This window comes from Lynx rufus, unplaced genomic scaffold (assembly GCF_022079265.1).
Source record: "Lynx rufus isolate CCGP_SWC_20201006 ecotype Redwood Valley unplaced genomic scaffold, mLynRuf1.p SCAF_16, whole genome shotgun sequence".
NCBI classification, from domain to species: Eukaryota; Metazoa; Chordata; class Mammalia; order Carnivora; family Felidae; genus Lynx; species Lynx rufus.
The window spans coordinates 8883842-8911405 of NW_025814830.1; the positions used below are offsets into that span (position 1 = coordinate 8883842).

Here is a 27564-nt window from a genome sequence, read left to right on the forward strand (position 1 = left end):
CAGAGCATTTGAGAACACTGGGGGGACCCCGTGCCCCGCTGGGCTTCTCTGATGCAGATGGAAAGAATCCCCTGGGTTTGGGGCCCCTGGGGCTCTGTGTGCAGTGCTGACAGACTGGAGGCCAGGACTCAGCAGAGGCCAACTCGGAGTAGGGAGGAGGCTCGTCCTCTGAGAGAACCAGGTCCCCGTCAGCCTGGCTATTCAAAGTGTGCCTGGCCCAGGACAACCAGCCTCACCTGAGAGCTCGTTAGATGCGGACTCTCAGGTCCCCACCACACTGCTGAGTCAGAATGTGCATTTTACAGGCTCTGCAGACCCTCTGTGGGTGCAGGAAAGAAGGAGGTGGCCCCACTCCCACATCCTGGGGTCTCAGCCTGGCTGGCCATCTGCTGAAGCAGCATTTCTAGGGGTCACCAGGGCATTCGTGATCTTTAGAAAGTTCCACGGGTGATTCCGACGCCCGGTGCGGGTAACATCCCTGTGACGAGAGTTCCTGGGGTAGCCCCTCGGGCTCCTGCTCTGAAGAGAAAAGCCACATGGGGAGGAGAGAGGGCTGCAGGGGGCTGACTGTGCGCTCCGACCCTGAGCTGCGGGGAGCGCCCAGGACACCAATGCCACAGGCTTGCGCTTGTCCACACAAGGGCATTGTGTGCGCACTCGCATATGGTGGGAAATCCCAGCTGAAGAGGGAGAGGCCTCAGCAGTTCGCAGGGAACCCAAACGTAGACGAAATGAAAGGGGAAGGAGACCAGGAGGGCAGGAGTGAGGGGAAGGGAGGGGAGGGGAGGGGGAGGGACCGGGCAGAGACCCCGCCCCCGCCCACGTGACCCGGCCAAGCGCTCCTGCCCCCAGGGGCGGTTCAGCCCAGAGGGAGGAAAGCACAGACCAACTTGTCGTGACAGCGGTGCTCCTGAGCATTTCTGGAGCCGAAGCTCTCCTCACAGAGGGAAGGACAGAGCAGGCAGCAGGCGGCATGGAGCCCCCCTCGGCCCTTCCCCGAGGAGGGCGTGTTCCCTGGCAGGAGCTCCTGCTGGCAGGTGAGAGGGACGATCCCCTGGGTTAAGGGTGAAAGGAAGAGAGAGACTGGCTGCGGTCTCCCAGGGGAGGATGGGGCGCCGAGAGGGGACATGGGAACAGGGCAGGGCAGGGCAGGAGAGGGGGTTCCCGGGTCAGCAACAGGAAAATCTCATGATCTGGAAGAGGCGAGCGAGTGACGACGTGTTCTGTCCCAAGTTACTCATCACTGAGGACTGAATTTTGGAAACGATGTGAGCAAGCAGGGACCCTAAACGCTGCCCCTCCCACCAACCTGAGATATTGACACATCAATGCTGGGCCCTGGGAACACTCATTCACTCATCCACAGGTATTTGCAGCCGGCCCCACCACTGGGGCACAACACAGATCAGAATCCCTGCCCTCCCTGAGCACACTTCTCTGGGGAGGAAGACAGAAGAGCAAAGACACAGAATGGGAGGTCGGGCATTGACAGGCCATGAAGGGAACAGAGCAGGGAAAGGTCAGAATGTGAAGACAGAGGGTCTTTAGAGGAGGCGGTGTGGGCAGGCCTCTCCCAAGGACCCCCTGAGTGTGAGCAGGTACCTGAGGGCAGTGAGGGAGTGAGCCCACGGACATCTGAGTGACAGTATTGGAAACAGAGGAAATCACAAGTTCAGAAGCACTGAAGTCATGGCGGTCGTGCCCTGACCTTGACCAGTAAGACACACACACACACACACACACACGCTCACCCCTGGGCCCAAGGCTGAGCGATTAGGACCTGCCCAGTCTCCAGGGCCACATCTTTCCGTCCCAATACATAGGCCAAATATTGATCCAGGTCTTCTCTCTTCCCTCCTAGTCTCACTCCTAACCTTCTGGAACCCTCCCACCACTGCCCAAGTCACTGTTGAATCGGTGCCGCCCAATGCTGCCGAAGGGAAGGACGTTCTTCTGCGTGTCCACAATCTGCCTGTGAATCTTATAGGCTTTGGCTGGTTCAAAGGGGAAACTGTTGAGCCCCGTAGTGAAATTGTATCATATGCAGCAGACTCACAAGAAATTACCCCAGGATATGCACACAGTGGCAGAGAGACATTATATCACAACGGATCCCTGCTGTTCCAGAACATCAGCCTGAAGGACACGGGATACTACACTGTACGAATCTTAAAGAGAAATTTTCAAATTGAAATAGTAACTAGACGGCTCCGTGTATATCGTGAGTAATTCCTCTCTCACCTCTGATGTCGGGTGGAGTGAATTCTACTTCGTACACACAGGATTGACAGGCCTGGACTGTGCCTCCCTCCCCTTCTGCATTTTGTCCCAAATGGTGTTTGAGCATTTAGTGCAGGACACACACAGTAGAGATGAATTTCCTAAGATTGCAACTCCTTTCCTGGAATCCAGACTCTATGACCATCTGAGAAAGACCATGCAGGTCACAGTCAAGGCCAGGCCCGAAGGGGCCCTGGGATCCTCACTAGAGCTCAGCCCAGAAGGCCCTTGCCCAGAACAGTGCCTTGGGGCTCCTGAGTCTCGTGACCCCGGGGACTCTGTGCCAGGGTGGGGTAGGGCTCCTGGGCAGGGCTGACAGGGAGCAATGATTTCCCAGCTGCCCGAGTCCTGAGCCTCTGAGCTGGTCACCAGCCAGCGCTCAGTCTCCAGATCTACATCTGGAGAGAGGCATGGGCAGCACAGACATAAAAAGGCTCCAGTCCATTAGCCAACTGCTGTGGGGGACTTAGGAGACTCCAGAGGAGGGTCAGCACCCCCAGGGAGGAACAGAGCAGAGAGATGCTCTTGACAGCTCTTCCTCTCCCAAGAAGGAGGCCCAGGGAGGGAGCCTTGTCTTGTGGAGGCAAAAGTAAGAGAGGCCATTTGATTGGCCGGCCGCGATATACCATTTTAAGGCCAGGTATTTAAGGATGGTTAAAGGTTACTTCACAGGCATGGCAGGTGGAGATCATTTATCATTATTCCTGTTGTATTAGGGGGAAACTGAGGCCCAGGGAGGTATAGTCACTGAATCAGGTCACACAGGCTGCTGGGCTGCTGGGCAGCACAGCCCCGTCCTCTCCTCCATCAGCGGGAAGGGTGCTGGTGTGGGCAGTGAGAGCAAATAGAGGCTCATTCTGTGTTCACTCTCCAACTAATGACCCCCAGCAGCAACCTGAGTCAGCATGCCCCGGCCGCCCCTCAGGTGGCCCATCCTCACCTCCCTGTGTTGGACTTGAAATCACTGAGTGTTTCCTGATGTGTTGGTGTCACCCCCACTGGGGTAGACTTGCCTTCTCCTTCTGACTCTGCACCGAAACCAGCACAGGGCCTTGCCTCGTCTATAACTCTGGCACTGGCCTCAATAAGTGCACAGTCAAGACTATCACAGTCTCTGGTAGGTGGATCCCTGGAGCATCTACATTAGGCACTATGGTGAAGGTCTGCCTGGTTTTCAGAAAAGAGCCGAGGTGAAGTTATTTTCACTTGCTTGTGACACAGATCTGTCCCTGAACTTTCCCATCACACGTCTGCAGATGGTTCCTCCTCTTGCTCTCTGAATTCTCATCGCAGATCTTGAGATCTGAGATCTGAGATCTCCCAGTCCAGTCTCCAATGTGGGGAGGGGAGTCTGTCAGCTCCAGAAAACCCCACACACATATAAGGGGCCTTTGCAGATGGGGAAGAAAGAAGGGTCCTCAGGGTCAAGTTGCCTTTTGTTGTTGTTGAATTGCAGAAGTGCTTTATATATTCTGGATATTAATCTCTTACCAGCTATGATTTGCAAATGTTTTCTTCCAATCTGTGCATTGCCATCACTGTTTGTTTTTTGTTTCTGTTTTTGTTTTTGTTTTTTGGTTTTGGTCTTGGTTTTGGTCAGGGAAATTTAGCTGACACACAATGTAACATTAGTTTCAGGTTCACAGCATAGGGATTGGACAACTCTATATGTTATGTTATGCCCTCCAAAATGTAGCTACCATCTGTCACCATGCAATGCTATTAAAATACCATCGACTAAGGGCACCTTGCTGACTCAGTAAGTAGAGCATGAGACTCTTGATCTTGGGGTTGTAAGTTCGAGCCCCACATTGGGTGTAGAGCTTACTTAAAAATAAAATCTTTAAAAAAATTAAAAAAAAATCATTGACTGTGTTTCTATCTGTGCATTTCCTACCTGAGTCCTGTTCATTCCATAACTGCTACCATCACTCTCTTGATTGTGCTTTTGGTGCACAGAAGTTTTCTAACTCAATACAATCCAATTCATCTATTTTTTCTTTTGTTGTCTTTGCTTTGGGCGTCATATCTAACAAATCTTTGGGAAATACGGGTTCAGAAAGTTTTTGCTTTATGTTTTGTTCTAAGACTTTTACAGTTTTGACTCTTATGTTTAGATGTTTGATCTATTTTAAGTTAATTTTGGAGGGCAGTTATGCTCACCACTATACCACCAAAACATACTATTTTAAGGTATTTCTGTACATGATGTAAGGTCAAGGTCCAACTTTATTCATTTGCTAGGATGCCCAGTGTTCCCAATACCATTTGTTTAAAAAAAATTTTAACATTTATTTGTTTTTGAGAGGCAGAGACCGAGCATGAGCAGGGGAGGGGCAGAGAGAGAGGGAGACACAGAATCCAAAGCAGGCTCCAGGCTCCGAGCTGTCAGCACAGAGCCTGATGCAGGGCTCGAAATCACAAACTGCGAGATCATGACCTGAGCCGAAGTCGAATGCTTCACCGACTGAGCCACCCAGGCAGCCCCCAATACCATTTGTTGAACAGATTTTTTTATGCATTGAATGCTCATGACAACCTTATTGAAAATCATTGAACCACATATATTCAGTTTGTTTCTGGGGTACCTACTGCATCCCATTGGCATTTCTGTGCCTATCTTTATACCAAGCCCATGTTATTTTGGTTGCTGTAGCTTTGTAGTCAGGAAGTAGGAGTCCTCGAAATTTGTTCTTTTTTCAAAATAATTTTGGCTATTTGAGGCCCCTGAGATTTCATGTGAATATTTGGAAATTTCTATTTCTGCAAAATATTTCCTTAAGAATTTGATAGGGGGGGCACCTGACTGGCTCAGTTGGTAAAGCATGCGACTCTTGATCTCTAGGTTATATGTTCAAGCCCCACGTTGGGTATAGAGATTACTTAAAAATAAAATCCTTTAAAAAATGATTTTGATAGGGATTACATTGAATCTGTGGATCTCTTTGGGTAGTATTGTCATCTTAACAATATTAAGTCGTACTATCCATGAACATGGGATGTCTTTCCATTCATTTGTGTCTTCTGTAATTTCCTTCAGTGATGCTTTATAGATTTCCATGTACAGTCTATTGCCTCATTAGTTCATTCCTAAGTATTTTATTCTTTTTAATGTTATTGTAAATTAAATTGTTTCCTTAATTTGGGAAGGGGTTATTTCATTATTAGTGTATAGCAACACAAGTGATTTTTGCATGTTGACTTTGTATCCTGCAAGTTTGTTGAAATTGTTGATTAGTTCAACAGTTTTTGTGGAATCATTAGAGTTTTATACATATCATTTCATGTCATCTACAAACAGACCTAATTGTACTTAATCCTTTCCAATTTGATTGCGTTCTACTCTTTTTCTCCAAATTATTTCAGCTTGGTCTCCTATACTCTGTTGAATATGGGTGGTGAAAGTGGCATGTTTATGTACTACCGGATCTTAGAGGAAACACTTTCCGTGTTTCACCATTGAGTATAATGCTAGCTGTAAGGGTTTCATATAAGGCCTTTATTATGTTGCAGTAGTTTTCTTCTGTTTATAAGGGTGCCAGTATTCTGTATACCGTACCCGATTCTCTACAGAAGTTTTTCACCCTGAGATTCAATCCACAGATGTAGAAGTAAAAGTCTTCAGAGGGAGAAATCCTATGGATTGAAAACTCTTTGGTCCCTAAGGTGATGAAGACTGGGTGGGCTGCTCTCATTTCCTAATAAATTATAACAGTGCAAATACCTTCCCTATTTTATGTAAAGGTGCCTCAGACTCAGAGATAGAAGGCCCGCAAGCCTTCCTCCCCACCATACGCGAAAAGGTATATAAGGAGTGAGGCTTGATCTATTAAAGTCACTGAAGTTCAAGAAAAGAATCACACAGGAGTCCATGGGAAAAAATTCCACCTGCTGATGAGGATGCTGGATCATGGACTGAGAGGTGTGTGGTGCTGATACTACAGAGATGTCCAGGCAGACCAGGCAGATGACTGAGGGCCAGAGGGGGACCTGAGGGTCAGAGGGAGAGGTACAGCCCCCTCCGTATAGATCGCCACCTGAACAAAGACACTCATCCTTCTGCAGACATCAGGGCCATCCTCTGGGGCACCTTTACAGAGCCCAGTGGGGCCCTCAGAGTGGCCAAGATCTTGGAAGAAGGAGCATGGCCCCAGGCTCCCTCTCATTCTGTCACCTCCTCTGTTTCTCCACAGAGCAAGTGTCCCAGCCTACTGTCCATGCCAGCAACACCACAGCCACAGAACATAAGGACTCTGTGGTCCTGACCTGCTCCACAAATAACAAAAAGGTCTCCATCCGGTGGTTCTTCAATGGCCGGAGTATAAACCTCACAAAGAGGATGAAGCTGTCCTGGGACAACAGGGCCCTCACCATAAGCCTCGTCAGGGTGGAGGATGCCGGGAATTATCAGTGTGAGGTCTCCAACCGGGCCAGTTCCAACAGAAGTGACCCCATCAGGCTGGCTGTGAGCTGTGAGTGACCCTCGACCTCTCCCCCTTCCTCCCTGTATATTTCATGGGCAGGGGGTGTGTGTGAAATAGAATACCGGTCTGGGGGAGGTGGGAGCCTCCTTCACAGCCTCTACAGCAATGTGGATGAGATCCCCGGAATTAGACTAATCTTGTTAACATCTTGGTTCTGCTTTATACCAGCTGTGGGACCTCAGACAAGACACTCAACCTCCAGAACCTAAGTTTCCTCATCTGTAAAAGTGGAAAGAACGGCTGGCTCTTAGGGCTGTTCTGAGGGTTGTCACTATGAGGTTAATGAGATCTTAAATCCTGAGACAGCATCCTACACAGGTTCAAGGCTCAATCAAATTTAGCAGTTCTTGTTCTTTTGTCATTGACGTTGTTGTTATTAGCCGTAACGTCCCGTGGAGCTGGGATTAAGTGTTGTCTCAACTCGGTCCAGTTCTGTGACCTTCACTACTTTACTGAAGCCCTTGACACTCTCAGACTGTAATTTGCAGAGTGGGGTTGACACCTGGCCCCCTCATGGAAGCAGCAGATGAGATAAACACAAAGTATTTCCCATGTGCCTGGCCCAGCGCTGACCTCGAAAGCAGTCAGCTAGTGTTATTTTCACTAATCCGTGTTGAGTGGACAAGTAGGGGCCTCCCTCTAAGACCATCAATGGTAATAGAAAGGAAGAAATGGGGGAAGAGGCATAATGTGAGAATAAAAAAGAGAGACATTAGGAGGAAAATGAATAGGATGTGGGCACTGGCCACAGTTTTGGGCAGAGGAGGGCAACATGAAGATTCAAGTCCAAGGTTTCACTACAAGGATAGAAAGGACACAGCAGGGGGAACCTGGGCAGGTCACTCCATTAAGCATCCAACTCTTCTTTTTTTTTTTCTTAAGTTTTTAAAAAAAGTTTATTTATTTTCAGAGACAGAGAAAGAGAGTTGGGGAAGGGCAGAGAGAGAGGGAGAGAATCTCAAGCAGGCTCTGCACTGTAGGCACAGAACCTGATGTGGGTTTGAACCTATGAACCATGAGATCGTGGCCTGAGCCAAAGACACATGTTTAACCAACTGAGCCACCCAGGTGCCCCAAGCGTTCAACTCTTGATCTCAGATCAGGCCATGGTCTCATAGTTCATGGGTTCAAGCCCCTTGTTGGGATGTGCACTGATAGTGGGGACCCTGCTTGGGAGTCTGTCTTCCCTCTTTCTCTGCCCCTTCCCTGTTCCCACTCTCTTTCTCTCTCTCAAAAAAAAAAATACACTTAAAAAAATAAAAAAGAAATGACACAGCAGCCGAGGGGGTGGGGATGCTTAGGAGATAACACACATTATCCAGACCTCGATGGCCATTCCTTCCTCCCTAACCAGGCCCTTCCCCCCAGCCCTCATGGCTTCAGCAGATATGACTTGGGACTCATTCCTCCTCCCTTTTGCTTCTTATTTCAGATGAAAGAAGTCCCACGGGCCTCCCTGTGGGGACCAGTGTTGGCATTGCAATTGGGGTCCTCGTTGGGGTGGCACTCGTGGCCTCCCTGGGGTATGTCCGGCTCCGGGTGAAGACGGGAAGGTACGATGGCATTTCCCACACACGATCCTGTCCACCACCCCTCCCCCACCCCAGCAGACTCACCAGCAGGCAGACGCCGTCCTGACCCAGGATTCTGGGCTGGGTGTCCCAGACCTCCCAACTGCCCCCTGGATTTCTCCTCTGATCACACCTGGCTCCTTCCTCACCAGCTGCTGCCCAGGGCCCTTCCTCCACAGCTGCCTCTGTGCAAAATTAGGGACAATCACAGAACAGCCCCTCAGGGTTGTCCTGGTTCGCTCGGCAACCCTACAGCAGTGCTCGGTACTAAGTGCACGGAGACCGGTACCTCCCGTGGTTTGTCAGTCCACATGCCCTGGGACGGGGATTTGCAGCCTCAGGACTGAGGGTGGTCCTGGCCAAGGTCACGCAAGGGAGAGTGGAAGACCCTGACAGGCCGGGTGGGGTCGACCCCTTAAGTGGCACATGCGGGAACCACGGCGCCTGATGTGTGACACCGCAGACCCTGGGCCCCGTCAGGTAGAGGTCCTGGGACGAAGCCCCTCGTCCAGGCAGATGGAAATAGAGCACGAGCCAATGTCAGTTTTCAGCGTCTTCTGGCCTGAAGACTCGAGGGTCTGGCCACAGCAGGGGCACCGCATTCAGGGATCTGACATACCTGGGGCTCCCCAAGCGTCCTGCACATGCAGCTGGCCGCCTTGACCCTTCCAGTCACTCAGACCCTCATGTGTGATTCCTTTCCTGGGCCCTTGATCCCTTTTCGGGACACTTTCTCCTAGGTGTCCGTCCGCTGCCCAGCTTCCTCTCTGGTCCGAGGATACATGTGCTCCGAAGGCCTTTTTTTATCCCTCTCCTGGGCCCTTCCCCTCCTAAATTGACTGGTGGAGAGATGGGGTCTCTAAGCCCTGCTTGGAATGAGGACCCTCCCTGTCCCCTGTTCTGACACCAGAGCTGTGACCTCTCCCTGCCCACCTCACGAATAAGCATCTTTCCTAGGGCCAGTAGCCAATGTAATCACAGAGAGATGGGGCGCCCAGCCTGCACCCCTGGTGAGTATCCCTTCAGCCCAGGCAGCACAGGGAGCCCCTCGACCTGCCCCCAATGTCCACTCCTGCCAGTCACACCCTGGGGCCTCTGACCACGTCCCTGGGGCTTCAGTACAGGGGACCCCAACTGGCCATACTCCCTGACCTATGGAATCTAGGTCACGGCTCAGCACCTCCCAGACCAGCACCAGTGGGTCTCCCTGTGGGAGGTGCTCCTTCCCTGGTCCTCCGAGAGCCGATGACCCGGTACCTCCTGGGAGGGTGGACCCTGGGTGCTAATTCCTGTTTCTGTCCCCAGGTCATGGTCCAGTCAGCAGCTCCACATCCCCGGTAAGCCCGCCCCCTCTCCACTGGGGTCTAGGTTGTGCGGGCGCAAGGCAGAGAACCAACGAATTCAGCAGCACCGCACACACCCTGCTTCCCCCAGAGTAGCCAGGACAAGGCAGGGCCCGTTCTGCCCAGGATTGGGACCGTCTTCAGGGACAGGACCACTCCCCACCCCGACCTGAGTCTCTCCTGCCACTCTGAGCTGGCCCAAGGGGAACCCTGGAGTCTGGCCAAGGACAGAGCACTGGGAACATCAGCCAGGGGTCCTGGGCTAATAGGAGTGGGGCAGGGAGTTCAGGAGAGACCGGTCTGGGTCTGGGGTGTGGGTCAACAGGCTTGGCGAAAGCTGCTCAAGAGGCAGAACGGGTCACCCCCGCAGAGAAATGACTGTCCCTCTGTCCACTGACACCCATTCTCTCCCCCTGTTCAGAGCGCCCTACCCAGCCCGAGGACAGCCGTTCCCATCTACCAGGTGAGTGTGGGCAATGAATGTTCAGGTCCCCCAAGCCCAAGGGGGCTGAGGATCTGTCCCCAGCCTGCCCTGCCTGTGCTTTCAGGTTTAGGACACAGCAGGGCAAAAGGGCACAGGGGCTAGTGGGAGGAAGGAGGGGCCTGGGGCAGAAACCTGCCACCCAGCCAGGTTCCCAGAGAGGTGGACGCAGGACCTGAAAGTCACCCAGACATGTTCTGGGAAGCCTGCGGGGTTCAGGAGCCTCTTTTTCTTTTACAGGAGTTACAACACCCTGACAGGAACATTTACTGCCAGATCAACCACAAAGGACAAGTGTCTTCTTAGTTTCCCCTTCCCCTGGGAGCTACTCCTTCCAGGGGCCTTCCTGAGACCCCAGACCCTGGGTGGGGTCAGGTGCCCCCGCCTGAGCCAGAGAACCAGCTCTAAGCCCAGAGGATATTCAGGGACATGGACCCAGGGTCCGGGCCTTCCTGATTTCTGGAAGCCCTGACAGGCTGCCACGAACCCCGGATGGGCCAGGACAAAGGCCCCCATGTCCCAGGAAGTGGGGTTTCCCAGGGAATGTATCCCGGGCCCTGACCCACCAGGGACAGCATGAGGGGATCTGATTAAAGAGGACTCTTCCCCCTCCTTGGCCTTTTTTTGGTGAATGGTGATTTCTCTGAGCAGAAATTCACCTGAACCTCTGGGGCCCTTCTCTCCTAGGTCACACAGGGAAACGTTCCCTCTGAGTTCGCCAAGCCCCCACCTTAGTCCCCTGAGATAGAGGAGGGGCGAGGGGTGTTGACATGCTGGGACCACGTTAACTCGAAAAGCAGAGATCACCAGAGCTGTGGCCAAACTATGACAGCACTCAGCGGTCCTCACCCTGCTCAGGGACCAAGGCTGGAGACACCTCCAGTGTTTGCACATGTGCACGGGGTTCTCAGGAGCACAGAACATGGGGCCTCTGATGACCACACGAGGAGGAGCTTGGAAGGAGCAGCCATGGGCAGGCACACACCCCAGGTGGGACCCCTTCATAGCCTTTTGGTGTCCTGAGCCCTTTGGTCCTCCTCACCCATCCCCGGTGGCCCTGACTGGTGGCCTTCACCAATAAACTTGCCCTGTCCCCAAATCCAGGATCCAGGGCACTGAGACCTGTCTGAAGGTTTCTCCAGCCTTCGGGATGTCCTTCCTGCTGGGGTGACATAAAGGCAGGTTGTCAGAGGAACGCCAGGGTTTGGGACCCAGAATTCATGCTCTGAGCATAGCCTTCCCGGACACTGCCCATGACGTCTAGCCCAGTACCTCCCAGCAGTGTCCACTTTTCTCCCTGAACGGGATCTTATCTTGAAACACACCTCCTCCCCATAAATAAGCATGCAGGTCAGAGGCAGAGGGCTTCCCCCACCTAACTCACCCAGGCTCCCATGGTGTTGGGACAAAGTTCTCTTCCACCTGGCCCACAGGCCTCGTCCTACTGTCCCACCTGCAGCCTCCTCCACACACCTGGGCCAGCGGCTCTCAGTCCTTCCCTGAGGCCCCCAGTTGGGTGCCCATGTGGATTCGCTTGCGTCAAGGTGCCCTGTTCACACAAAAGCGGTCCAAGCACCAAGGCACCGCACCCACGTTTCACAGGTGGGTTTGCCATCACCCACTTGTTTCTCAGTCATGAGATGAGAGGTAAGAAAAACAAGCTGCAAAGTATCACGTCATTTTTAGCTCTGTGATGCTCCTATCGCATTGCACACTATGTTGGATTAGACAGGGTGACGCCTCTTGTTAGTTTCCTCTTGCTGCTCTAGCAAATTATTGTAAGCTTAGTGGTGGATGTCAACACAAATCAAGGTGCCCACCTGGCTGTCTCTTCTGGAGGCTTAGGATAGAGTCTGTTTCCTTGTTTTTCAAGCTGTGCCGTTGGAGGCTGCCCACGTTCCATGGATGTGGCCCCTTCCTTCACCTTCAAAACCAGCAGTGCAACATCTTGAAGTCTCTCTGTGTCCTGTTTCCACATCACCTCTTCTTCTCTGGTTCTGCCTCTCCTGCCTCCCCCTGTCACTTATATAAGGACCCTTGTGGGTGCCTGGATGGCTCAATGGGTTAGACTTCCAACTTTGGCTCACGTCGTGATCTCAGAAGGTCGAGCCCTGGGTTGGGCTCTGTGCTGACAGCTCAGAGCCTGGAGCCTGTGATTCTGTGTCTCCCTCTCTCTCCCTACCTCTCTCTGTGTCAAAATGAATAAACATTTTTTAAAAATTTAAGAAAAAAAGAACTCTTGGATTATATTGGCCCACCTGGGTAAACTACCATAATGTCACAATCACATGGTCCTTAACTTAATCTGCTAGTCCCTTTATCACTGAAATAATCACAGACTCTTGACACGAGGGATGTGGGAGTCTCTGAGAGGCCTCTGTTCTGTCTACTGCACCCCCAAGGCCATATTCACCATAATCGTTCATGACAAACTGCTGGTGGGCAGCCTGGACTTGGTCATCTGACCATGGAGTCACTGCCTGCAGGGATGTCCACAACACCGTCACTGCCCTGAGCCAGTGATGAAGGCCAGTCCACGCTCCCTGCAGCCTTCTCCACCTCTTCCTTGTTAGTAATGCTCCTTGTTAAGCCTGCAAAGAGAGTGGACACAACTGGAAGATCACAGCTCCCAAGCCTTGGGAATAGTTCGGTGAGCATCAGCACCATGGACAGGTGCCCCAGCCGGCCTCCTCCCAGGGCTTGAGCAGGGAGGAGGCAAGAAAAAGAGACTCTGGAGAAGCTGCCTATTGCTTTTCTACATAAGAAAGATGTAATGAGGCAGAATGCTATCACGGGGATGAGCTGCTTCTGCTCTAATTTATCAGTCATAAGCCCTTTGCACATGTCTGGATGTTACTGTTGGCACGTTCGTTACAATTCCCTGCGTGGCTGTTAGCTGCATCCAGAGGGTGGCCTTGGGGAGTCTGGGAGGCTGCTCCAGCCTCTTGGGGAACCTCCTGCCCCCCGAGAGTCAGGCCACTGTCTTGCATACAATAAGGAAGGAATGGGGGCGCCTGGCTGGCTCAGTCAGGACAGAGTGAGACCCTTGACCTCAGGGTCGTGAATTGGAGCATTGGGGGTAGAGTTTCCTCAGTAAAAGAAAAAAATGGAAAATAAAAGGAAGGAATGTTTCATGATTAGCTTCTGACCCTTAGTGCCTGACCTTGGAAACACACTCATCACCCGGCCTGGAGCACCCCCTAAGCACAGCATCCTGTTTCCAAGCCCCAGCTGAACCCCGCAGGCAGCAGGGCTGAGCAGAGCCCCTGGGCTCTTCTCCAGCCCCTCCTTGCTGAGCGCTGTGCGTGGGGTCAGAGTCCTATGCCATCTGCCTGCCCTTCCCAGCAGAGCAAACATTTCACCCAGGGGACAAGGGGGGACCTGGAGATCTCCCAGGGGAGAATCCAACATCTGAGAGTTTCTGCATCTCCTGTGGCCCCTCAGGGGAAGAGATAAGACAAGAGCACTCACAGTCACCCCCATCGTCCTTTTTCCCCATTCACATCCCACCTGCAGAACCAACTCTGATGCTACAGACCCAGTCTTGCCCTTCCATGGGCTCGGGTCCATTCTGTCCACTCACAGTGTCCAATATAAGGTCGGCTGGGTGCTCTGTCTCTATTATTTCTTTCTTTCTGCTTTTAGTTGGGTTCATTTTGCTCTTATTTTTCTGGTTCTTGTAATAGGAACTTACATTATTGTTTGAGATATTTCCTTTCTTGTAATGGAAGCATTTTGTGCTAGAAATTCCCCTCTCAGTGTGGCATAAGCTGCATCCCATACGCAGAGGTTTTTTTTTTTTAGTATATTTAATTTAATTCTGTGTGTTTAAATGTTTTTTGTTTTTATTTTGAGAGAGAGAGAGAAAGAGAGAGACCATGGGTAGGGGAGAGAGGCCAAGAGAGAGAGAGAGAGAGAGAGAGAGAGAGAGAACCCCAAGCAGGCTCCGCGCTCAGCACAGAGCCTGCCTTGGGACTCAGTCCCACGACCCTGGGATCATGACCTGCCTGAGATCAAGAGTCAGATGCTCAACCGACCAAGCCACTCAGGCATCCCAATTCTGTGTGTTTTTAAAATTTCCTTTGAAACTTGCTTTTTGACCCATAAATTATTTACAAATATGTAGCTTACTTTCCAAATCTTTTAGGGATTTTTTTCAGGTGTCTATTATTAATTTCTAGATTCATTACCATTTTCCGAGAACATACTCTGATTTCAGTATTTTACATTTATTTATTTTTGAGAGACAGAGAAAGAGCACGTGCAGGGGAGTGGCAGAGAGAGAGAGGGAGACACGGAATCCTTAGCAGGCTCCAGGCTCTGAGCTGTTCGCACAGAGCCCGATGAGGGGTTTGAACCCACGAAGCGTGAGATCGTGGCCTGAGACGAAGTCAGACGCCAAACCGACTGAGCCGCCCAGGCACCCCAGATTTCAGTATCTTAAATTTGGTGTGGGGCGCCTGGCTGGCTCAGTCGGGAGAACATGTGACTCGATCTCAGGGTCGTGAGTTCAAGCCCCACGTTGGGCTTCCTGCCGTCATGCAGAGCCCGCTTTGGATCCTCTGTCACCCTGTCTCTCTGCCTCTCTCTCTCTTTCTCCCTCTCCCTCTCTTCCTCCCTCTCTCAAAAATGAATAAATATTGAAAAAAACAAAGTAAATTTGGTTAGATTTTAGATATGATACCAAACATGAGCTACAGAGAATGATGAATTATACATCTCCTTTGGCCATTCTTTAATAGTAGGTCAGCTGGCAATAAATTTTCATACTCTCCCTTCATCAGGGAATTTCCTTCTTTCCCCTTCACTCCTGAGGCTAATTTTAGCAGGCGCACAATTTGAAACATGTGCCACTTCCTTCTGGCCTCCACGCTTTCAGATACAAAACCTACTGTCACTTACATTAGTGTTCCTTCGTGCGCAAGGGTGGTTTCTCTGGGTGTCTTTAGGATTTTTGTTCTCTTGTCTTTTATTTTCAGAAGTTTGTTATGCGCCTTAGTGTGACTGCTCACCGTGTTTGGGGTTCTGACTCAGCCTCTTGGGTTGTCATTTCCTCAGATACCTTTTCAGTCCGCACGTTTCCCTTCCACTTCTGGTACCCAGGGGCACCGAGGTTCCATCCTTGTTTTACGGAACAGATCTCGGGACTCTGCTCATTTTTCTGTCTCTTTCCTCTCTCTTTTTCAGGAGGAATAAATTCTATGGATTTGTCCTCCAGTTCATTGATTCTACCTTGTACATCGTCATGTTACTATGAAGTTCACCAGTGAGGGTTTGGCTTTGTTTTTTTAAATATTGGTTACTGTAGTTTTCAGTTTCACCATTTCTATGTTTCTTTTTTTGTTGTTGAAGACAGAGAGAGGGAGTGCATGGGTGTGGGAGTGGAGGAGAGGCAGAGGGACAGAGAGGGACAGAGAGGGAGACTCTCAAGCAGGCTCCATGCCCAGGGTGGAGCTCGACTTGGGGCCTGATCTCACAACCCTGATATCATGACCTGAGCAGAAATCAAGACTTGGACACTTAACCAATTGAGTCACCCAGGTGCCCCTGTGTGGTTCCTTTTTATAACTTTCATTTTTTGCTGTGGTTTTCAATTTTTTTTTTTTTTGAGCAGCCTTGACGCCAGTGTGGCACTTGAACTCATAACCCCTTGATCAAGAGTCATGTGCTCTAACAACTGAGTCAGCTAGGCGCCTCTCAATTTTGTTAAAGAATTTATAGGGGCGCCTGGGTGGCGCAGTTGGTTAAGCGTCCGACTTCAGCCAGGTCACGATCTCGCGGTCTGTGAGTTCGAGCCCCGCGTCAGGCTCTGGGCTGATGGCTCAGAGCCTGGAGCCTGCTTCCGATTCTGTGTCTCCCTCTCTCTCTGCGCCTCCCCTGTTCATGCTCTGTCTCTCTCTGTCCCAGAAATAAATAAACGTTGAAAAAAAATTAAAAAAAAAAAAGAATTTATTATCGGTTATTGAAGTGTTCTTTTAATGATATTTACTTGTTAAATCTTCGTTGGATAATTCCACAGTCATTGGGATTGGAGTCAGTAATGATCTTTTCTCAGTCAAATCGTGGTTCTCCTGGCTCTTGGTATAATGAGTGATTTTTTTTTATTGTATCCTGGATATTTTGTTATTGGGTTAGTAGATTCGATAATATTTAAATCTTCATGAAAAAATTTTTTTATGTCTTTATTTTGAGAGACAGAGTGACTGTGGGGGGAGGGGCAGAGAGAAGCAGACACAGAATCAGAAGCAGGTTCCAGGCTCTGAGCTGTCAGCACACAGCCCATCCCGGGGGCTCAAACTCAGGGCCAGCCCAAGTCCGACACACAAGGAACTGAGACACCAGGCGCCTCCCCCTCCCTTTTTCTTATACTTTCAACAGGTGGATTTTCTTATATGTCAACTATAACACAATAAGGTCGCTAAAAATTATATCTACATACATGAAATAGTACTTAAAGTATACTTTGAAAATACAGAACTCTAAATTTAAACAGGGAGCAGGACGTTTTCTTCCACATTTTCCTCATGGTCCAGCAGAGGGCGGCAGAGAAACTCCGCAGCCTGGAGCTTGGTGGGGGGGGGGGTGGGCGGGGAGGGGCGCTGCTGATGCCCCTTGGCGCGCCACTCCCCAGCAGGGTCTGACCCTCCCCAGCCTCACCCAGTGACAGTCCTCTTCGCTCTCCAGGCTCCCCACACTGACCTCCGTCAGCCCCTCCGGCCAGTCAGGTGTCTGCCCGCTGAGACAGGTCCCTCTGTAGACAGCTCAGCCCTCCACACCCTCTGTCCTTCGAGGGGCAAAGGCCCACCCACACTTCCGGTCTCAGCCAAAAGATCACTTTGTCATGGGTGCTGACGTGACCCCCAGGCCAGCTGAGACCCCGTTACTTGCTCCTGTCACACTAGACGCTTTCCCTTCACGGCTCTTTTCTCCATTTTATTGTACTTGATTTTCAATCTTATTTAAAAAAATTTTTTTCATGTTCACTTAAGAGAAAGACAGCCGTGAGCAGGGGAGGGGCAGAGAGACAGGGAGACACAGACTCCAAAGCAGGCTCCAGGCTCTGAGCTGTCAGCACAGAACCTGACGCAGGGCTCGAACCCACGAACCATGAGATCAAGACCTGAGCCAAAGTGGAACACTTTACTCAACTGAGCCAACCAGGCGCCCCTTTTTCCACTTTACAGAGAGAGAGAGAGAGAGAGAGAGAGAGGTAGAGAGGCTGAGGGAGAGAGAGAGAGAATCCACGCAGGCTCCACACCCAGTGGGCAGCCGACAAGAGGCTCAATCTCACCGCAGAGAGATCATGACCTGAGCCAAAATCAAGAGTCGGACATTAAATCAACTGAGCGACCGAGGCTCCCCACCTTCCCTCCATTTAAGTGTGTCCTCAAAGCCATGATTTTCTCTGGGTGCCTGTGGCCCTGTTTCAGGATCTATGTCTGTCCTGTTCTCTTTGGAGTCCCCAGGACCCAGCCCCGTGCCCCGTGCCTGACCCTGTGCAGGATGGGACAGGAGAACCCAGGATCTACATTTGTTTCCATCTCAGAGGGGCTGAGGGTCTCCTCCCCTGTAACAGAGGAAGCCCTGGGAACCCTCAGCTGCATCTCCAGGTGGGCTCTGTGGGGAGGCCTAGAGCAAAAGCAGGGACACAGATGACACGGATGCATTCCCCCCCCTCCCGCCCTGTGCTGTGATGAGGAAACAGGGCATTGTGGTGTCCAGCCCCCTCCCCCCAAGCCAGTGCCTCTTCCAAAGTCTCAAGAGACTCTACTGAGTCATTCCTTGAAACCTCAAGGACAGAGAGTTCCTCCTAAGGGAGCACATCTCTCTGGGTGGACAATTCTCCTGACTCAGGATCTGGAACCTTCTGGACGGTGCCTGTCCGCTCCTGTGCTCACCCTACCCTGGAATGGAGTCAGGCAACCCAGGACCCACAGGGACCAGGACCCAGGCTGCCCAGGGCTCAGGGCCCACGCATCCTTTGGAGCCCGGTCAGGGTCCCTGACCCAGCATTGCCTCCAGGGGGCAACATAGGGACACGCAGGCAACACACAGGGAATTAAAATGTGAAGCTGGCTTTGTTTGCCCAAGGAGGTAGAGGAGCCTGATTTCCGTCTCTTTCTCCAAGAGACCCTTCTGAGTCCCTCCCATGTGGCTGTTCTGTCCTGCCCGCTCCTTCTAGGGGCCGAGGAGCACCCTGATCTGTCAGGGGTCCCTGTGCAGCCCCCACTCCTTGCCTGGCACCAGCCATGGGGAGGCAGGGTGACCACAGGAAAGTCCCTCAGGCAGAGCACACGGGCTGCCCAGGACGCTCAGGAGCACACGTTCAGCCTCTTGGCCACAGTGCAGCCGGCAGACACGTAGAGGAAGGGTCTCCTTACGATCTTCCCTCGAGGATCAGGGAACCTCCCGCCACCGGACCTCCCCCCACCTCTTCTCTTCCCGGGACACACAGGAAACCGCCTGCACACCCGGAACCTGAGCTCCTGAGACACTTGGTCCCGGGTCTCGGTCCCTGGAAGCAGAGGCCGGGCTGGGGACACCCAGGGATGGAGAGTGGGTCCCTCACCAGTCATCTGGCAAGCATCCCTCACCCTGCTTGCCCTCTTCTCACCCTCAGAGCATTACTGTGACCTTGCTGCCAGGAGTCAATGCAACTTCCCCAGAGCATTTGAGAACACTGGGGGGACCCCGTGCCCCGCTGGGCTTCTCTGATGCAGATGGAAAGAATCCCCTGGGTTTGGGGCCCCTGGGGCTCTGTGTGCAGTGCTGACAGACTGGAGGCCAGGACTCAGCAGAGGCCAACTCGGAGTAGGGAGGAGGCTCGTCCTCTGAGAGAACCAGGTCCCCGTCAGCCTGGCTATTCAAAGTGTGCCTGGCCCAGGACAACCAGCCTCACCTGAGAGCTCGTTAGATGCGGACTCTCAGGTCCCCACCACACTGCTGAGTCAGAATGTGCATTTTACAGGCTCTGCAGACCCTCTGTGGGTGCAGGAAAGAAGGAGGTGGCCCCACTCCCACATCCTGGGGTCTCAGCCTGGCTGGCCATCTGCTGAAGCAGCATTTCTAGGGGTCACCAGGGCATTCGTGATCTTTAGAAAGTTCCACAGGTGATTCCGACGCCCGGTGCGGGTAACATCCCTGTGACGAGAGTTCCTGGGGTAGCCCCTCGGGCTCCTGCTCTGAAGAGAAAAGCCACATGGGGAGGAGAGAGGGCTGCAGGGGGCTGACTGTGCGCTCCGACCCTGAGCTGCGGGGAGCGCCCAGGACACCAATGCCACAGGCTTGCGCTTGTCCACACAAGGGCATTGTGTGCGCACTCGCATATGGTGGGAAATCCCAGCTGAAGAGGGAGAGGCCTCAGCAGTTCGCAGGGAACCCAAACGTAGACGAAATGAAAGGGGAAGGAGACCAGGAGGGCAGGAGTGAGGGGAAGGGAGGGGAGGGGAGGGGGAGGGACCGGGCAGAGACCCGCCCCTGCCCACGTGACCCGGCCTAGCGCTCCTGCCCCCAGAGGCGGCTCAGCACAGAGGGAGGAAGGACCACAGAGCCAACTTGTCGTGACAGCGGTGCTCCTGAGCATTTCTGGAGCCGAAGCTCTCCTCACAGAGGGAAGGACAGAGCAGGCAGCAGGCGGCATGGAGCCCCCCTCGGCCCTTCCCCGAGGAGGGCGTGTTCCCTGGCAGGAGCTCCTGCTGGCAGGTGAGAGGGACGATCCCCTGGGTTAAGGGTGAAGGGAAGAGAGAGACTGGCTGCGGTCTCCCAGGGGAGGATGGGGCGCCGAGAGGGGACATGGGAACAGGGCAGGGCAGGGCAGGGCAGGGCAGGAGAGGGGGTTCCCGGCTCAGCAACAGGAAAATCTCATGATCTGGAAGAGGCGAGCGAGCGACGTGCTGTGTCCCAAGTTACTCATCACTGAGGGTTGAATTTTGGAAACGATGTGAGCAAGCAGGGACCCTAAACGCTGCCCCTCCCACCAACCTGAGATATTGACACATCAATGCTGGGCCCTGGGAACACTCATTCATTCATCCACAGGTATTTGCAGCCGGCCCCACCACTGGGGCACAACACAGATCAGAGTCCGTGCCCTCCCTGAGCACACTTCTCTGGGGAGGAAGACAGACAAGCAAAGACACAGAATGGGAGGTCGGGCATTGACAGGCCATGAAGGGAACAGAGCAGGGAAAGGTCAGAATGTGAAGACAGAGAGTCTTTAGAGGAGGCGGTGTGGGCAGGCCTCTCCCAAGGACCCCCTGAGTGTGAGCAGGTACCTGAGGGCAGTGAGGGAGTGAGCCCACGGACATCTGAGGGAGAGTATTGGAAACAGAGGAAATCACAAGTTCAGAAGCACTGAAGTCATGGCGGTCGTGCCCTGACCTTGACCAGTAGGACACACACACACACACACACACACACACACACACGCTCACCCCTGGGCCCAAGGCTGAGCGATTAGGACCTGCCCAGTCTCCAGGGCCACATCTTTCCGTCCCAATACGTAGCCAAATATTGATCCAGGTCTTCTCTCTTCCCTCCTAGTCTCACTCCTAACCTTCTGGAACCCTCCCACCACTGCCCAAGTCACTGTTGAATCGGTGCCGCCCAATGCTGCCGAAGGGAAGGACGTTCTTCTGCGTGTCCACAATCTGCCTGCGAATCTTATAGGCTATGGTTGGTTCAAAGGGACAACTATAGATCCCCGTAGGGAAATTGTATCATATGCAGCCGACTTACAAGAAATTACCCCAGGATTTGCACACAGCGGCAGAGAGACATTATATCACAACGGATCCCTGCTGTTCCAGAACATCAGTCTGAAGGACACAGGATACTACACCCTACAAATCATAAAGAGGAATGTTCAACTTGAAAGAGTAACTGGACAGCTCCGTGTATATCGTGAGTAATTCGTCTGTCACCTCTGATGTCGGGTGGAGTGAATTCTACTTGGTACACACAGGATTGACAGGCCTGGACTGTGCCTCCCTCCCCTTCTGCATTTTGTCCCAAATGGTGTTTGAGCATTTAGTGCAGGACACACACAGTAGAGATGAATTTCCTAAGATTGCAACTCCTTTCCTGGAATCCAGACTCTACGACCATCTGAGAAAGACCATGCAGGTCACAGTCAAGGCCAGGCCCGAAGGGGCCCTGGGATCCTCACTAGAGCTCAGCCCAGAAGGCCCTTGCCCAGAACAGTGCCTTGAGGCTCCTGAGTCTCATGACCCCGGGGACTCTGTGCCAGGGTGGGGTAGGGCTCCTGGGCAGGGCTGACAGGGAGCAATGATTTCCCAGCTGCCCGAGTCCTGAGCCTCTGAGCTGGTCACCAGCCAGCGCTCAGTCTCCAGATCTACATCTGGAGAGAGGCATGGGCAGCACAGACATAAAAAGGCTCCAGTCCATTAGCCAACTGCTGTGGAGGACTTAGGAGACTCCAAAGGAGGGTCAGCACCCCCAGGGAGGAACAGAGCAGAGAGATGCTCTTGACAGCTCTTCCTCTCCCAAGAAGGAGGCCCAGGGAGGGAGCCTTGTCTTGTGGAGGCAAGAGTAAGAGAGGCCATTTGATTGGCCGGCCGCGATATACCATTTTAGGGCCAGGTATTTAAGGATGGTTAAAGGTTACTTCACAGGCATGGCAGGTGGAGATCATTTACCATTATTCCTGTTGTATTAGGGGGAAACTGAGGCCCAGGGAGGTATAGTCACTGAATCAGGTCACACAGGCTGCTGGGCTGCTGGGCAGCACAGCCCCGTCCTCTCCTCCATCAGAGGGAAGGGTGCTGGTGTGGGCAGTGAGAGCAAATAGAGGCTCATTCTGTGTTCACTCTCCAACTAATGACCCCCAGCAGCAACCTGAGTCAGCACGCCCCGGCCGCCCCTCAGGTGGCCCATCCTCACCTCCCTGTGTTGGACTTGAAATCACTGAGTGTTTCCTGGTGTGTTGGTGTCGCTCCCACTGGGGTGGAATTGCCTTCTCCTTCTGACTCTGCACCTGAAACCAGCACAGGGTCCACGTGTAACCAACTCACTTGCTTTTGTTTAGGAGGGAAGGCGTGAGGGGCGCCTGGGTGGATCAGTTGGTTGAGTGTCCAACTTCGGCTCAGGTCCAGATCTGCTGAGGTCAAGCTCTACATTGGGCTCCCTCCTGTCAGGGCAAACCTTTTGGATCCTCTGTCCTCTCTCCTTCGATGCCCCTCCCACCCCTCTCTCTGTGTCTCTCTCTGTCTCTGTCTCTCAACAATAAATGAGCCCTAAAAAAATTATTTAAAAAAAAAATAGGAGGGATGGAGTGAACAGTGTGGGTGCCTCTGTTGCCGGAGGAGGGCCAGGCCTCCTAGGATCCTGCACCAGGATGTCTTTCTGAAGAGATGTGGTCGTTCATTCGCTCATCACCCCTCCTTCCTGCTCATTCTCTGACTCTTTGCTTGATGTTGGACTCTGCTCTCCCATGTATGGGATCACTGTGTCACGGCAGTCATTATCAAAGCCCATTCAGGCCCTGGGCCCAAGTACTGAACTGACCTCTGGGCTTGCTTCTGGTGTCCCTGGGTGTCATTTCTGCTCAGATCCCCATCCCCTGGCCAAGCCATCAGGTCTGCGAAGAACCAGGAGAGGTGCCGTGTTGGGGGATTGGGGGCTGTCTCTGACTCTGTCCCGCGTCTTCCATGACAAAACTCTGCTCTGTGATTGACATTTGAGAAACTCTGTGCTTGCTCTCAGACACACAGAGCAGGGGGCTTTTCCTTCTGTGAGTCCTCAGATCCTCTCGCATTTGTCTTGAGATTCACAGATCTGCTTTATTCTTAAGGACTCGGGTTGGCAGACAGATGAGAGAAGGCAGCTCTGATTGAAGATGCCTTTGGAGGAATCACAGGTACCACACAGGGCAATGTTCTCTCTGTTGTCTACACAGCGGAGTTACCCAAACCCAACATCAGAAGCAACAACTCGGACCCCGTGGAGAACGTGGATTCTGTAGTATTAACGTGTGAACCTCAGACTCAGAACACAAGCTACCTGTGGTCAGTAAACAGTAAGAGCCTCCCGGACAGCGCCAGGCTGGAGCTGTCCCTGGACAACAGGACTCTCACTTTACATGGTGTCACAAGGAATGACACAGGACCTTATGAGTGTGAAACCTGGAACCCAGTCAGTGCCGGTCATAGTGACCCATTCACCCTGAATGTTCTCTGTGAGTAACTTGTATTCCTACATGGCCCAGGCTGCCAGCCCCAAATCCACGCTGCCAGAGGCCAGGCCACATCTGTCCTTCTGGGGTCTGAGTACCTGACTCTCACCTAGACACCCAGGCTGGCCATGGCTTCTGACCCAACTTAGGTGGACACTGTGGCCCCTATACACACCCAGATCTTCCTCTTCCCCTTCCCTTGGATTACATCACATGTGGCTTCATTCTGTTTGCTCCAGATGGCCCGGATGCCCCCACCATTTCCCCCTCAGACTCCTATTACCGTCCAGGGGCAAACCTCAGCCTCTCCTGCCACTCAGCCTCTAACCCGCCTGCACAGTATTCTTGGCTTATCAATGGGAGCCCCCAGCCATCCTCACAGGAGCTCTTTATCCCCAACATCTCTGTGAATGATAGTGGATCCTATGCCTGCCTTGTTTATAACCCTGGCACTCGCCTCAATAAGTTCACGGTGAAGACTATCACAGTCTCTGGTAAGTGGATCCCTGGAGCATTTACATCAAGCACTGTGGTGGAGATCTTCCTGGTTTCCAGAAAAGAGCCTAGAAGAAGTTATTTTGCATTTGCTTGTGACTCAGATCTGTCCTTGAACTCTCCCATCACATGTCTGCAGATGCTTCCTCCCTGTGCTGTCTGATTTCTCATGGCAGATCTTGAGGTCTGAGATCTGAGATCTCCCAGTCCAGTCTGCAATGTGGGGAGGGGATTCTGTCAGCTCCCAAAACCCCCACACATATAAGGCGCCTTTGCAGATGGGGAAGAAAGAAGGGTCCTCAGGGTCAAGTTGCCTTTTGTTGTTGTTGAATTGCAGAAGTGTTTTATATATTCTGGATATTAATCTCTTACCAGCTATGATTTGCAAATGTTTTCTTCCAGTCTGTGGGTGCCATCACTTTGTTGTTGTTGTTGTTGTTGGTGGTGGTGGTGGTGGTTAGGGAACTTTAGTTGACACACAATGTAACACTAGTTTCATGTGCACAACATAGAGATTGGACAACTCTGTGTTATGCTATGCCTACCACAGTGTAGCTACCATCTGTCACCATGCAATGCTATTAAAATACCATTGACTAGGGGCACCTGGCTGGCTCAGTAGGTAGAGTATGTGACTCTTGATCTTGGGGTTGTGAGTTCACGCCCCACATTGGGTGTAGAGCTTATTTAATCTTAACAAAATCTTTAAAAAATTAAAATAATAAAATGCCATTGACTAGATTTCCTATGCTGTCTATTTCCTTCCTGAGTCCTGTTTATTCCTTAAGTGCTACCATCACTTTCTTGATTGTGCCTTTTGGTGCACAGAAGTTTTCTATTTCAGTGCAATCCAGTTCATCTGTTTTTTCTTTTGTTGTCTTTGCTTTGGGTGTCATATCTAAGAAATCGTCGGGAAATCCAGTTTCAATAAGCTTTTGCTTTATGTTTTCTTCTAAGACTTTCACAGTTTTGACTCTTACGTTTAGATGTGATCTGTTTTAAGTTAGTTTTTGTGCATGATGTAAGGTCAGGATCCAACTTCATTCATTTGCATGGGTATCCAGTGTTCCCAAGACCATTTCTTGAATAGAAGTTTTTCTCCATTGAATGGTCATGACAACCGTACTGAAAATCGTTGGACCATATGTATCAGGATTTGTATCTGGGGCGCCTGTTGTATCCCATCGGTCTCTATGTCTATCTATATAGCAGGCCCACATTATTTTGGTCAGGAAGTAGGAGTCCTCCAACTTTGTTCTTTTTCAAAATAATTTTGGCTATTTGAGGCCCCTGAGATTCCATGTGACTTTTTGGAAATTTCTATTTCTGCAAAATATTTCCTTAAGAATTTAACGGGGGGGGGCACCTGACTGACTCAGTACAGTGGATCATGCGACTCTTGATCTCGGGGTTGTATGTCCAAGTCCCACGTTGGGTATAGAGATTCCTTAAAAATAAAATCTTAAAAGAAAAGCATTTGTTACGGATTACATTGAATCTGTGGATCTCTTTGGGTAGTATTGTCATCTTCACAATATTAAGTCTCATCATCCATGAACATGGGATGTCTTTCCCTTCATTTGTGTCTTCTGTAATTTCTTTCAGCAACGTTTTCTAGATTTCCATGTATACTCTATTGCCTCATTCTTTCATCCCTAAGTATTTTATTCTTTTTAATGTTATTTAAATGAATTTTTTTCTTGATTTTGGGTGGAAGGTATTTTTAGTGTATAGCAACACAATTGATTTTTGCCTGTTGATTTTGTATCCTGCAAGTTTGTTGAAATTGTTTATTAGTTCAACAATTTTTGCAGAATCTTTAGAGTTTTGTACATATAATTTCCATCATCTACAACCAGACCTCATTGTACTTATTCCTTTCCAATTTGATTGCATTCTATTGTTTTTCTCCTAATTATTTTGGCCTGGACTCCTTTCCTCTGTTGAACATGGGTGGTGAAAGAGGCATGTTTATGTACTATCTGATCTTAGAGGAAACACTTTCCGTGTTTCACCATAGAGTATGATGCTAGCTGGGGGTGTTTCCTATAAGGCCTTTATTCTGTTGCAATCATTTCCTTCTATTTATAAGGGTGCCAGTATTCTGTATACAGTAACCGCTTCTTTACAGAAGTTTTTCACCATGAGAGTCAATCCACAGTGGTGGAAGTAAAAGCCTTCTTCAGCCTGAGAAATCCTATAGATTGAAACTCTTTAATTCCTAAGGTGATGAAGACTGGGTGGGCTGCTCTCATTTCCTAATAAATTATAACCGTGCAAATACCTTCCCTACTTTACACAAAGCTGCTGGGGACGCAGAGATAGAAGGCCTGCAAGCCTTCCTCCCCACCATACGCGAAAAGGTATATAAGGAGTGAGGCTTGATCTATTAAAGTCACTGAAGTTCAAGAAAGGAATCGCACAGGAGTCCATGGGAAAAATTCCACCTGCTGATGAGGATGCTGGACATGGGCTAAGAGGTGTGTGGTGCTGATACTACAGAGATGTCCAGGCAGACCAGGCAGATGACTGAGGGCCAGAGGGGGACCTGAGGGTCAGAGGGAGAGGTACAGCCCCCTCCATATAGATCGCCACCTGAACAATGACACTCATCCTTCTGCAGACATCAGGGCCATCCTCTGGGGCACATTTACAGAGCTCAGTGGGGCCCTCGGAGTGGCTGAGATCTTGGAAGAAGGAGCATGGCCCCAGGCCCCCTCTCATTCTGTCACCTCCTCTGTTTCCCCACAGAGGAAGTGTCCCAGCCTACTGTCCATGCCAGCGACACCACAGCCACAGAACATAAGGACTCTGTGGTCCTGACCTGCTCTACAAATAACACAGGGGTCTCCATCTGGTGGTTTTTCAATAACCAGAGTCTAAAGCTCTTGGAGAGGATGAAGCTGTCCCCGGACAACAGCACCCTCACCATAAGCCCTGTCAGGGTGGGGCATGCCGGGAATTATCAGTGTGAAGTCTCTAACCCAGTCAGTTCCAGCAAAAGTAACCCCATCAGGCTGGCTGTGAGCTGTGAGTGACCCTCGACCTCTCCCCCTTCCTCCCTGTATATTTCATGGGCAGGGGGTGTGTGTGAAATAGAATACAGTTCTGGGGGAGGTGGGAGCCTCCTTCACAGCCTCTACAGCAATGTGGATGAGATCCCCGGAATTAGACTAATCTTGTTAACATCTTGATTCTGCTTTATACCAGCTGTGGGACCTCAGACAAGACACTCAACCTCCAGAACCTAAGTTTCCTCATCTGTAAAAGTGGAAAGAACGGCTGGCTCTTAGGGCTGTTCTGAGGGTTGTCACTATGAGGTTAATGAGATCTTAAATCCTGAGACAGCATCCTACACAGGTTCAAGGCTCAATCAAATTTAGCAGTTCTTGTTCTTTTGTCATTGACGTTGTTGTTATTAGCCGTAACGTCCCGTGGAGCTGGGATTAAGTGTTGTCTCAACTCGGTCCAGTTCTGTGACCTTCACTACTTTACTGAAGCCCTTGACACTCTCAGACCGTAATTTGCACAGTGGGGTTGACACCTGGCCCCCTCATGGAAGCAGCAGATGAGATAAACACAAAGTATTTTCCATGTGCCTGGTCCAGCGCTGACCTCGAAAGCAGTCAGCTAGTGTTATTTTCACTAATTCGCATTGAGTGGACAAGTAGGGGACAAATGGTCGATAGTGATGGAAAAGAAGAAATGGGGGAAGAGG

The 27564-nt window shown here is 51.2% G+C and overlaps 1 protein-coding gene across 1 annotated transcript in view; it reads left to right on the forward strand.

Moving 5' to 3' along the window:
* Positions 1-838: 838 nt before the first annotated feature.
* Positions 839-27564, forward strand: part of LOC124511729 (carcinoembryonic antigen-related cell adhesion molecule 1-like) — a 30054-nt gene continuing 3328 nt past the window's right edge. The window contains exons 1-14 of the mRNA XM_047079099.1: positions 839-1037; positions 1862-2221; positions 6474-6752; positions 8197-8317; positions 9293-9345; positions 9641-9672; positions 10100-10141; positions 10400-10453; positions 11619-11761; positions 19674-19861; positions 20702-21061; positions 23076-23354; positions 23591-23845; positions 26598-26876. Of these exons, the coding sequence (XP_046935055.1) occupies positions 974-1037; positions 1862-2221; positions 6474-6752; positions 8197-8317; positions 9293-9345; positions 9641-9672; positions 10100-10141; positions 10400-10453; positions 11619-11761; positions 19674-19861; positions 20702-21061; positions 23076-23354; positions 23591-23845; positions 26598-26876 (2509 nt within the window). The 5' untranslated portion in view covers positions 839-973. The remainder of the gene's footprint in view (positions 1038-1861; positions 2222-6473; positions 6753-8196; positions 8318-9292; positions 9346-9640; positions 9673-10099; positions 10142-10399; positions 10454-11618; positions 11762-19673; positions 19862-20701; positions 21062-23075; positions 23355-23590; positions 23846-26597; positions 26877-27564) is intronic.